The sequence below is a fragment of the Cervus elaphus genome, chromosome 7 (genome assembly GCF_910594005.1).
Source record: "Cervus elaphus chromosome 7, mCerEla1.1, whole genome shotgun sequence".
Lineage (NCBI taxonomy): Eukaryota > Metazoa > Chordata > Mammalia > Artiodactyla > Cervidae > Cervus > Cervus elaphus.
Genome location: NC_057821.1, coordinates 17,866,903 through 17,879,524, shown reverse-complemented (window position 1 = coordinate 17,879,524; position 12,622 = coordinate 17,866,903). Strand labels below are relative to the sequence as shown.

The window sequence follows — 12,622 nt, the reverse complement described above, 5'->3', positions numbered from 1 at the left end:
GCTCCCACCTGGTAATCGGGCTTCGTGAAGTAGTCGAGGCTGGCGATGTGGTCCAGGAAGAGGTGGAACTCGGAGGGCATGTGCTTCAGCAGCATCCGGTGCTCATACTTTTCCTTGATCATCCCTACCTGCTCCTGGAGGCAAGGGGGCACCAGGAGATGGAGCCCCGGCTGCCCTCCACACCCTCGCCACCCCCAGGCCCAGCTGTACTGGCCTCACCTTGTCCTTGATCTTCCTCCAAGGCAGCTGACCCACTGCAAACTCCACCAGCATGTAGAAAAGGGACCACAGGTCATCGTGGCGGCCCATCTCCTGGGGGTGGGGGTGCGGAGGGGGGTCACCCACGGCTCTCAGGTCCTTCCCTGGGGGTGGGGGCTGACCCTTCACTGAGGGACCCCAGTCAGGGTGCCTGTGGGCAGAGCTAGGGTCTCCCTGAAGCCATGGCTCCACTCCTGACCCATCAACACACAGGACCCCTCAGTCAAAACTTCTGTGTGAGTTTTCTCCTCCTCCAGAGATTCGTGGTGCGGACAGAGAGGAGGGGATCCCCCAAGTAAGGAAGAAGGTGACATCAAGGGGAGACACCAGGGGAGCCCTCCTCCGGGGTCTCTGGAGGGGCAGCTTCCAGCCCCTGTCTCGGGCTCCCCTCCACCCCGCCAACAGCCGCACACCCTACCCATGACCAGTGCCCGTACTGTCTTACCTCCCCCAGTCCCGGCCCAGCCACTCACCCGGTTCTTGTGGGCATTGACCGAGGCATAGCGAACGGTCCCCCGAAACCCGGCCACATTCCGAGGCTGCAGAGGGGAGGACACCACCAGGAATGTCACCAGCCGCCCTGACCGTGATCTCAACCCTGCTTACCAAGCCTCCTCAGCCCACTCTAGCCCTGCCGGCCTCCCCCTCCGCCCCCAACCGCACCTCCACTCCGGATCACGTGGGTCAAGAGCACCCTGACACACAAGCCCAGTCCTAAACCTGCCTCCTGCCCCTGCTTGATGCCCCTGCTCGTCTGTCCTTGACGGGAGCGGGTAGACACCACAGGGCGTGGAAGTGGCCAGCACTCAGGCCAACGGGGAGAGGGAACGGGCCGCGTGTGAATTCAGCGCTGAGTTACACTGAGGCCAGGCCCGTCTAGGCAGCTTCAGGAAAGGCTGGGAAGGGTCCCCAGATCAGGCGGTGGGGGCGAGGACACCAGGATTCCAGTGAGCGGCAGTACTCACAGGCCGGACGTCCCCCGTGGTGTTGGTGTACTGCCGGGCCAGCCCGAAATCCAACATGTAGCACTTTCGGTAGGTGGAGGGCAGCCTGCCCATGGCAAAGTTTGACTGGGGGGAGACAGCAGCTGTGAGGCCACCTGTGAGCTCCCACCTGGCCCACCTCAGGAGACTCCAGAAACAGCTCTGGTGAGGGTCCCTCCACCCCCCTCACACTCACACGAGAACCACCATGTACAGCAGGTCACGGACCCTCATCTGAGGGGCAGGTGTGATTATCGTCACTTTAGAGAGGAGGAAACTGAAGGCCAGCTGGGGGCTTCTCCCAGATCACACAGCAAGAGGTGACCCAGCCGAGGCCCGCCTGGCTCGGCGCCCCCGGGACTCCCGGCAGGACCATGTGGCCTAGTGTAGCCGTTCTGCTCTGCTGCACCAGGCGGCCAGCATTGTCCTTGCTGTGTGACTTTGGGCCACTCAACCAACCTTTCTGGGCCTGTTTTCACTTTTTTTGTTTTTTAATTTGTTATTTTATTTGGGCCTTAGTTGCAGCACGTGGAATCTAGTTCCCTGCCCAGGGATCGAACCCGGGCCCCCTGAATTGGGAGTGGAGAGTCTTAGCCACTGGACCACAAGGCAAGTCCCTCACCACTTTAAATCGGAGGTGTTTTCCCCAGCACCAAGATCCAAGATGTCACAAAATTAGCTACTTGGAATCTCTTCCCAAACCCCAGCCCCGAGGTCCTCTTCCTCAATCCCTCCATCTTTCCCCAACCCCTTCACCTTTCCCGGTTCAAGGATTATTCAGGTCAGGGGTGAGAAAAGGGAAGAGGAGAGAAGAGAGGGGAGGCCACGGGCATGGCCAAGGGTGGGCAGAGGTGCTCCTGGGAGGCAGGGGAGAGGAGGAGGTGGTGCTGGGGATGGAGAGCAGGAGGAGGCGACAGGCAGAAGAAGCTGTCCCCGCCCCAACCACTGCTCTGGAGAAGAAACAGGGGACCCGGGGAAGGAGAGAAGGTGGGGGGAGCTTCGGAGGAGGGGCCCACCCTCACCGGCTTGATGTCGCGGTGCAGGAAGCCCACGGAGTGGATGGCCTCGATGGACTCCAGGATCTGCTTGCCCAGCCTCAGCGTGGTGCTCAGCGTGAAGGTGCCCCGTGGCTGACTGCGGCGCAGGTCAGCCAGGTTCCGGCCCTGCGGTGAGGGTGGGGCCCTGCTCAGCTGCCATCCAGCTGTCCACCGCCACCGTGACACTCTTCCCAGCCTCGCCACCCCCCTAAGGCTTGTGCCCAGTCCCCGCTCCTCCGGAGTCCACCGTCTCCATCCTACCCCAGACGTCCCCGCCAGATCTCCTGGGGGAGAGAGGAGGGAGGATGGGCTGTGGGGCTCACCTGGAGCTGCATCACCACGTAGTTGAACTTCTCGTTCCGGCCACAGCCGATGAACCTGCACACGTGGTCTTTCCCTGAGGGGCACAGACAGGGGTCTCCCAACTCCCACTCCTTCTTCCCTACTTCCAACCCTAAGGTGGGCCCCTGGGGCGCTCTTGATTCCTGGTCCCCCGGCCCTGGGCCCTGAACACTTCTCCCACCTCCCCCTGCACCTTAAGCCCATCGTGGTTCTTAGACTCGGGTCCCAGAGCCCCTCGCCCATCACCTATCGGCCCCGGGCTCCTTCACCCCTCCCCTGCCCTCCTGCCCTGAACCCACACCTTGCAGCTTTTTGAGCACGGCCACCTCCATCTTGAGGACCTGCTTGGGTTGCTGGGCTGACTCCACCTTGAGGGCCACATTCTCCCTGGTCAGCAGGTCCATGGCCTCGTAGATCTCACCAAAGCCCCCGCCCCCGATCTTTTTGAGCTACAGAGACAGGGGAGAGGGGAAGAGGGGGCATGGGGATCAGGCTGAGTAGCTCTCCACCCAACCCACTGCTGGCTCACATCCTTCAGTGTCCTTAGAGGAGATGATCCCCCACCCACCAGTGCTCCCACCTCCTCTCCTAGTGCTAGAGACAGACAGCTCAGCAACCACCGCCCCCCCACCCCACACACACACACACAGGGCCACACATCACGTGGGCAGAGGGGAAAGTTATGAGACCTGAGACTCCACAGAGACATGGAGACAAACCCATGCAGGATTCTGAAGAGATAATGGGCTGTTGTGAGCCATTTAAAGGACATAAATACCACGCTCCCCCCATCCCCCACCAAGACTGAGCAGCCTCCATCCAGAAGCAAAACTAATTTCCAGAACCTCGCAGTTTCAGGTGGGTCCCCCAGGGAGACCAGCCCTTTCTGGGGTTGGCAGTCTCCTGAAAGATGACACCAGGGGCAGAGAGCATCTAGAGGAGAGTGTCTGGGGGTGGGGACTCAGCAAAGGGTGTTCTCTGCCCACGTCACTCCTGAGGCCCGAGGTCGGATGCCCAAAACCAGGGTGAGTCTCCTCTCCCAGGGAACATGGTAGGGATGGAAGTTTGGAGAAAATCTGTCTGTTCCCAGGGAGCACTGCAGTGGATCTCTGACCCTCTGGGTGCCCCCCACCCCCACCTCCAGCATCGCCAGGCAGGGAGTGAGAAAAGACAGAGGGGAGAACTGTGAGAGAGAAAGAATTGGCCAGGGGAGATGAGCAAAGCTGAGTTAGGGGGCGGGATTAAAAGTCATTTCAAGTCAGGGGCCCAGGGCTCTTGGAGAGTGAGGGTGCTGCTGGCAATGATGGGGGAACAGGGGAGAAGGGGCTGAGCTCTAAGCGGGGACTTATTTGGTTTAAGAAAGATGCACATGTGTTACTGCCATCTTTCCATGCCACCAAAATGATAAGCATGAACGTTCTGGCTGATGCTCTCAAGAGCATCAACAACAACAAAAAGAGAGGCAAATGCCAGGTTCCTACCAGGCTATGCTCTAGAGTCATCATCCAGTTTCTAACTGTGACGGTGAAGCATGGTTAGATTGGTGAGCCTGACATCATCAGTGCTCACAGAACTAGCAAAATTGTTGTGAACGTCATAGGTAGACTAAGCAAGTGTAGGGGGATTAGCCCCAGGTTTGAGGAGCAACTCAAAGATCTAGAAAAATGGCAGAATAACCTGTTCCCGCTCCATCAGTGTGATTTCATTGTACTGATAACCCCAACTGGCATCATGAAATGTGAGGAAGCAGGACAAAAAAACACAGGAGGGAAAATCCTGAGATTCCTTTTCTAGGGTTGTAACACATCCAGGCAAATAAAATGCCTCACTAGGAAAAAAGAAAAAAGAAAGAAAGCTGTACAGTTCCATTCTCGCCTCCCAAGGAAGCCCATCCATCACAGATAGCCTGCTCTCTTCCTGAGCCCTTTCTCCTGGCCTGCTGGATTGTAAGTGGCTTGTAACACACCAGCCGCAGCTGGGCTTACTCACGATGGGATGGAAGCTGCTCTGGTCATCCAGCCTGTAAACTCCTGACTCTGAGCCTCCCGCATCTCCGAACCCTCCCTGTAGCATTTACTCAGCACTCACATGCCCAATAAATGTTTAATGGTGGTTGAAACATGGGAACGGCAGAGGAAAGGGGGCAGGGCAGAGCTGAGGACTGGGAGTTCCCAGCAGGTCACAGTGGTTAACATTCTAGAAAGAGAGAGGAGGATGCAGGGAAGATTGAGAAGACAAGTGGAAGGCTGGTTGGGTTCTTGTGCCCAAGAAAGAGGATGGAGGAAGAACAGGGAGACACCAGGGTCCCTCTCTGCTTGAGATAAAAGGTAAAGTCAGGCTTCTAGAAGAATTTTGAACAGGAGGAGACAGAGACAGGCTCAAGGGAGCCCATGGCAGGTCTTCTGAGGAACGTTAAACTCAGGGGAGATTCTAGTATCTTCTAGATTCCTTTATGGTTTTCTTTGTGGCAACATGGAGGAAAGGGCAAGGGAGAGGGTACGACCACTACCCTTGGGTTCTGTCTGCTCCAGACTCACAGATTTCATCTCAGCTCATTCCCAGAGGCTCCCGACAACTCACAGGAGTTGTCATTTTGCACAAAAGGAAAACTAAGGCACAGAGAGTTAAGTACCTTGCCCCAGTTCACACTGCTAGTAAGTGGCAAAGCCAGGTTTCATTTAAATCCAGGGAATGGTAAAGAACTGCTTGCCAATGCAAGAGACCTGGGTTTGATCCCTGGGTTGGGTAGGTCCCCTGGAGGAGGACATGGCAACCCACTCCAGTATTCTTGCCTGGAGAACCCCAAGAACAGAGGAGCCTGGCGGGCTACGATCCATAGGATCGCTAAGAGTCTGACATGACTAAAGTGACTTAGCACATACAATCTAATGCAGAACCCATGCTCTTAACTGCAATTTTGTAGGAACTGTTGACCATACTGGCATTAACAGTATGAGTGCTGAGATTCAAGCCCAGATTTGCCGGGTTCCAAAATCCTTGCTAGAGATGGTAAGGAGGGCTCGGGGCACTCAAGACATTTCTGACATCTATTCCCGAATTTCCCAGGACACCAAAGGGTATTTCTCTACCACCTCCACTTCCAGTTTTTCTCCTCTCTTAGTTCCCTACTCACCCCTACCCACCCATTACAGAACCTCTGGGGGCAGGAGAGTACACTGGGCACAGAGGCTAGTTCCCTAATAATACTTTTAGAAGGCCATGAAAATGTTCTAATTTCTTTTAAAGTCAGAAGGGGAATAAATGAACTTTTTAGATAAAATTTTTATGATATAATATTAATTTATTCCTTATTATAGAAGTGCAATCACACAATTGCAATTTTTAGTACTTTATTATTTTTGAAGAGGCCAGTTGGAGGCAAAACTGACTGCCCAAGCCCCACAAAAGTCCCAGAACAGCTTTGCCCACGCCCAGTAACAAGAACATTCTCACAACTAGACCTTGTTCCTTCCCTCCTACATTTTCTCAGGAGCCCCTCCACTGCTGAAGGACCTCGATACAATAGGACACAATAGGACCAGCATTCACTTAGGAAAAAGGAAACCTGGTTTCTTGGCCCAGCTCTGGGTGACCCAGGATGAGTTTCTGCTTTTCTCCTTCTGTAAAATGAGAGTGGGACTACAATAGGTCACAATTCTCCCTCGACTCTGTGATCTTAATTCTTGGAGAGATTTATTCTTGGGAAATGAATGGCACAGTTCTGTGACTGTTGCACCAGCAATCAGACAGACCTGGTTTCACCAGCCAGTCATGGGAACCTGGCAAGTTAGCTCATCTTTGTGTCTCAGTTTCCATACCTGCGAAATGGGAATAATAATGGTATCTATCCCATAGGTTGTTGAGATCAGGCATGTAAGGGACTTTACACATTGCCCGGCCACAGTACGTGCTCAAAATAAACGCTAAGTTTTTATTGTTATTATAGTTTTTTATTCTGATTCAGAGAGGCACCCCTCAAGAAGAAAGCTGTCATTTTAAAATACTCCACCTAGTGCCATGGACCCTCCTTTTCTCCTGGCGTAGACCATCTGAGTGGCTGTTCTTGGTTCCTGAGCTGTGCCTCACTCCTGGCCCTCGTGGAGGCTGGCTGAGGGGGGTGCATCTGGCACCCCACCCTGTCTACTTCTCCAGGGCCCAGGGAGGGAGTGAGGGGAAAGAGAGTTCACCCTGTAAAGACTGAGGTCTCGCTCCCTGTCCCCCAACCCGACCTCTGCCACGTCTCTCCCCACTCATCTCCCACCCCCTCCCTCAAAAAGCACAGGGAAGTTCTAACCCAAACTCATCATGCTGGCGAGCAGCCTCTTCTCACCTCTTCAGTGCAAAAGTCCTCCTGCCCCCAATCTGCCAGAAACTACCCTGAGCAGGACCTGGTGGGAGTGGGGTCTTGGAGGAACACTCCTCACTTTGCCAGACCCTCATTCCTTTGATTCCTGCCCTGGATATCCTCCTCTCCTGATTTCTGTCCCCTCCCTTTCCCTCTCAGGAAGCCCCCTCTGGGACACAGACAAGCCATTCCCTTGCTCTCTGGCTTCTCCTGCTCCCTTCTCTGACATCTCTGACATCTCTGACAATGTGCTGCAGCTTTTGCCCCTCTCCCTGGGCTACTGGCGAACCTGCCACGGGGTGGCTGTTGCCATGGTAACCTGCAGGGCAATCAGGACGCCCCACTCTCCTTTCAACCCTGCACCTCTGGTGAGTTGAGCCCCCACCCTCTGTCCAGTGGTTAGGACTGTGCTTCCACTGCCGGGGGGCAAGGTTCGATCCCTCGTTGGGGAACTAAGATTCCCGCGTTACCAACAACAACAACAACAACAAATCAGTATTTCTACAGTAGGTCCCATTCAGCATACACTGCACTGCCTTTGCCTCGACCCTCACGCGTCTCCCTCCCATCCGAGGCCCAAAGCCCTGAGGAGGCTCGGACTACAATTCCCAGCAGGCTGAGCAGCCTGAAGTCCCGGGCTGGAGGAGCAAGGCACGCTGGGAGATGGAGTCTCGGCATGTTGCACCTGCCGCAGGAAGCCGTGAGGGGAGGAGGGTGGATGGAGAAGATGGAGTGCGGATGCGGTGGGAGCCGCCTGCAGGGCCTCTTTCCCCGAACCCAGGCTTTTCTGTCCTCTGCGGAAGAGGAGGGGCTCACTCACTGCCCTTCTCCAAGGTCCAACAGAGAAAGAGCCCCCTCCCCCATCCCATCCTCCTCCCCTCCCAGAGCTCTGCAGCTCCCGCTCCGACATCCAACCAAGAGTAGTTTCAGGCTGGGCCCAACCAACATGACCTAGCGGGGAAAGGGGTGAGAGACGGCGGGGTTGGAGACGGGGGCACCGGGAGAAAGCGATGGTCCACAAGTGTAGGCAAAAGAACGACCTGCAAGCCATGTGCAAATGAACTCAGGGGCACCTCCCTCTCAGGGTAGGGCCGCCGCAGGCACCTGCTTTAACAGGTCTCCAGGCCCTCCCCTTCCACCGCCCCGCTCCCCTCCCTCTGCCTCGCCGGGTCACTCACTCACCACCTTCCAGCGATCCTTGACCACGTAGTTGGCCGGCAGGATGTCGGCCTGCTCCCCTCCCCCACTCATGTTGGTTTCGTCCTTAAGAGCGGCCGCTAGGCACTGCATTCGCCAGCCGGAGGGAGGGGTGTCCGCAGGGCCTGCCCTGAGGGGGCCATCTACCTGGGGAGTGGGGAGGGACTGTGAGGGAAGCAGGCTAAGACCCGGGACCCACTTGCAGATATGGAAGAGGCGACTTCCGTTCCCCTGGCTGGCATCTTTCCCTGGCCCACTGGGTAGGTGCTCCAGGGGTCACTGAGGGAAGCATTGTGTAAAAACCCAGGTGGAAGTTCACAAATGCCGTTCAGGGGGAAAGAGATGCAAACTATAACCTGGAGATGTGAAAACCAGCAATGGGGACACACATGTGATGGGAAAAGGACAGGAAAATGATGTGTGAATAGGCTGTGGGGAAAGCGTTTCCCAAAGAGACAGATGCTAACGAATATGGGGAAGACTTGCTAACTGAGGAAGGCACAAGACTGGAATGGGTGCTTGGGCAGGGAGACCGGAGCCAAGAAGGACCAGCATGGGGATCGGATCTGTGGTCCCCACACCCACACATTTTCCATGCCACACCGTGCCCAGGAAACTGTGCATCTAAGGCTCATTGAAAGGGGAGACTTGCTGACCAAAGGGTGACCCAGGGAAGACCCACACCACAATGACAGAGCACTCTAATCAACTGTGGGAGAGGTGATCATCTGAAAATGAGGTGCTACCCAACAGCCCCTTGAGGATGGTGCTGAGTGAGAAGTCTGCCACCATTCTCAGAGCTGAGCCCAAACCACGGCCACGGCCATGGGGGGTGAGAAGCAAGGATGTGAGCGATGGGATGAACGTCAGGCGATGGACTCAAGATGTGGATTTTAGAGGTAAGGCAGCCCTGTGGTCACTCAGAGGGAGAGAGAGGGCTAAACTGGGGGGGAGTGGGGAAGTGGAAGCAGTCTAAGAGAAGGCAGGAGGAATACCGGGTAGCCGGGGGTCTGGATGGACAGTGGACGAGAGAGCCTCTGCCCATGCTTTTCTCTATCAGCTCAGGAAGGAACACAGCTCTTGTCACCTTTGGATAGGTAGAAGTTGGATATCGGGAGGGGTGTGAGGGCTGGGAAAGCCAGCCAGTGTTACCCAGGGAAATGTCACTGGTGCGCATGCGTGTGTCCATGAGTGTGTTCATGTCTTTGTGTATCTTTCTGTGTGTGTGTCTTTGTGTACATCTGTATCCATGTGTGCTTATATGTACTTTTGTGTCTGCCAGTGGGTGAGGTGCCTCTGTATAGACAGGGGCCAAAAGAGATGGCTTTTTGAGATCTCTGCCAGCCCAGTACAGGAATGGATCTTTTCCTCTCTTCTTTCCCTCTACACTTCTCATAAGCACACAGCTCTGCCCTCCCGGTGACCCTGGACAGTCACAGATGGAAGCAAGTTCCTCAGGCAAGGTATGGTGGGGGAGGTGGAGAGGAGGGAAGTGCCTCAGATACCTGCGGATGGGGCAGGAACTCCGTGAGCCTCAGTTTACTTGGGGTGGGCTCATTGCCCAGGCCTCCTGTGTCTGGCCATCCAGGCCATCCAGGCAGCATGGGATAGTGAAGGCGGGGAAACCATCTTCAACAGGTCATGGTGTGCCATGAGGGATCTACAGGGAGAGGAACATTGCCACTCTTTTTCTGCCAAATGACTCAGCTGACTGTTTCCTCCAATCCACGCAACTTCAGAGTGTCAGGACTGTGGGGATATCAAATAGGCTTCTACCTTCCTTCTGCCAAGTGGCAAATGGGGCATCAGGAATTCAGAGGGCAATGGGGGCAATGGCAGGAGGGGGAGGGATGGGGCAATCTAGAATAAAGGTGGAGGAGACAGGTGGAGGCCAAGATTGAAGAAGCAATTGAACCAGGAGGGAGGGAGCCTTGAGGAATTAAGCAGGGTGACCTCTGGTGGGCCCTCCGAGTCCTGTGATGGTGGATTTTACAGACCGAAGAGGACGATGTGAGTCCTGATCCCATTCTATAGATGAGCAAGCAAAGATGGAACAGGTGAGGTGGGAAAAGGTGGAGTGGAGGCAAGTGGATAAATGAAGGTTCCCTGCCTCTCCCTGCCTGCCAGCCTCCCCACTCTCTGCCTCAGAGGACTGCACTCAGCCCAGGCTAGGGTGGGATGACCAACACAAGGAACTTGGCTGCCCCATGATTGCCCCCTCAGGACCCTTTGGTGTGTAGCGGCATAGATGTGTTGTGAGAGAGGGCTTGTGGAGGAGGTTTTATGAGTATCTGTCAGCGACTGTGTGTATGAGAGAGTGGGACCAATGATGTGTGTGTGTGTGTGTGTGTGTGTGGTGGGGGGTGTACCCAGGTGGTTGGGAGCTCATCATGGCATATGCACATATAGGTGTTGGTGTGCACCTGTGCAAGGTGTAAGCCAGGTGTGTGTAGAATGTGGGAGTCCGGGTAAAGAGAAGTGTGGGGGATCGGTGAGCAGTAATGGGAACAGGTGAAGAGAGGTGTGGAAGGGGGCAGAGGGGAATGGAAGGGACAAGGGGAGACAGGACCAAAGGAGGGGGTACATCGGATAGAGACAGGTGGGGGATAAGCATGACAGGTGAGGAGGGGACAGGACTCTGAGAGGGGCTCCTGGGCACAGTTGAGGGGTGAGGAAGTAGGTAAGGAGGCTGCTAGGAGGAATGGAGGGACTGAGGACAAGGGAGAGAGGTTATGAAGACAGCGGAGAGGACTGTCAGGGATGCCAGGAGAGTGAAGCCACAGGGACTGGGACTGGCGGAGCGGCGAGGAGCAGCACCCCGGGAGGACAGGCCGGAGAGGGTGGGTAATGCGGGGGGCAGGGCGCCGTTCCAGGCCTCGGGATGCGGCCCAGGCTGTGTAGGCCAGCGTCCCAGCTCGGGTGGAGACGGAGACAGAGCCGGCACAGGGAGGGGGAGCTGGAGAAGGCTGCACTGGGAGCTGAGCCAGGCCGAGGCCCGATGGGTCCCCAGAAGGAGCCCCCTCCCCGACCCCCGCCCGGCCCGCCGGCCGCGCCCCGCCCCGCCTCGCCTCGCCTCGCCTCACCTGCTCTGTGCCCGCTGCGGCTGCGGCTGCGGCGGCGGAGGCAGCGGCTCGGGGCGGCGCATCCCCCGGGGCCGGGGCGGAGCGGGGACGGAGGCGGCTCAGTGCGGCACTGGGTGGCCCGCTCCCTCGGGCGGCGGTGGCGGCGGCCTCCCGACCGGGACCATCCCGGCCCGGTCCGGCCCGGCCCCGATCCTTCTCGGGCGACAGCGGCGGCAGCAGCAGAGCGGGGAGCTGCCCACAATGCACTGCGCCGCCAGCATCAGCACCAGCCCTGACATCACCTCCTCACCGCCCCGGCTCTTACATCATCGTCCTTGCTCTGACATCACATTCCACTCTGCTCCTTTCTCCACTCCTGCGACTCTACGACTCTGTCTCAGATGGAACTGCTCCGGCTCCTAGGTTCTTCTCACTGGCCTCTGCCATTCACTTGACCTCCATCCCCTAGCAGTGCCCTGTCGCTCTTTACCTGTCCCCACAAACCTCACCTGTCTCCATCACCCTTTATCTTCTCCACTCCCAGCGTGTGCCTATCACTCCTCAACTGATTCTCCCACGACATCTTCCATACATTCATATTACCTTCCTCAATTCATTTCCCCTCGCCTGTACCCATCCTCTCATAAATCCCCTCCCCTCTTCTTCTAACACCATCCCTCACCTATAACTCTCACCTTCCTACCTCCTGGCTCAACCTGGCTCTTTCTTTCTTTGACCCTTTCTCCCATCTGTTGACAAACTCTCTTTGTTTTTCTCACCAAATGGAATGCACACTCCTTACCGTGACATAAAACATTCTTCTCAATATGAGCCTAGAGAAGCTAGTGATACCCTTCTGGAAATACTGAATTACTCAACATTCCCTGAACATACTTTGCATTTTGTCTCTCTCAGTTCCCTTCCTTCCATCCCTCTTGTCCTCAACAAATGCACACTAATTTCAACAATCATGATGACAATAATAATAATAATAACAGTAATGATTTATTCCTGCCAGACACTGTTCTGAATTTTCACATGTTAATTCATTTAACCTTCATAACAACCCTTTGAGGTAGCATACTATTGTTATACCTATTTTATTTTATAAATTAGCTTTAATTAATTAACTTGGCTGTGTTGGGTCTTTGTTGCTACATGGGCTTTTTCTAGTTGCAGCAAGCAGGGGCTACTCTCTAGTTGCGATATGCTGGCTTCTCACTGCTATGGCTTCTCTTGTTTGCAGAGCACGGGCTCTAGAGTGAGTGGGCTTCAGTAGTTGTGGCACATGGGTTTAGTTGCCCCCTGGCATGTGGAATCTTCCCAGACCAGGGATTGAACCAGTGTCCCCTGCATTGGCAGGAGGATTCTTAACCACAGGACCACTAGGGAGTCCTT

At 55.7% G+C, this 12,622-nt stretch overlaps 1 protein-coding gene across 5 annotated transcripts in view; it reads right to left on the bottom strand.

The window, feature by feature from the left end:
- The window catches only part of TTBK1 (tau tubulin kinase 1), a 41,597-nt gene extending 30,123 nt beyond the window's left edge, over window positions 1-11,474 (bottom strand). For 2 of the 5 annotated variants that reach the window (XM_043907523.1, XM_043907526.1), the window contains exons 1-10: window positions 11,246-11,474; window positions 9,668-9,822; window positions 8,148-8,309; window positions 2,922-3,069; window positions 2,602-2,675; window positions 2,264-2,404; window positions 1,224-1,328; window positions 732-797; window positions 220-312; window positions 9-134 (exon numbers count right to left, since the gene is read on the bottom strand). In XM_043907523.1, coding sequence (XP_043763458.1) covers window positions 9-134; window positions 220-312; window positions 732-797; window positions 1,224-1,328; window positions 2,264-2,404; window positions 2,602-2,675; window positions 2,922-3,069; window positions 8,148-8,309; window positions 9,668-9,766 — 1,014 coding nt within the window. In that variant the 5' untranslated portion in view covers window positions 9,767-9,822; window positions 11,246-11,474. The remainder of the gene's footprint in view (window positions 1-8; window positions 135-219; window positions 313-731; window positions 798-1,223; window positions 1,329-2,263; window positions 2,405-2,601; window positions 2,676-2,921; window positions 3,070-8,147; window positions 8,310-9,667; window positions 9,823-11,245) is intronic. The other 3 variants (XM_043907524.1, XM_043907525.1, XM_043907527.1) reach the window with 3 other exon arrangements.
- Window positions 11,475-12,622: the final 1,148 nt, after the last annotated feature.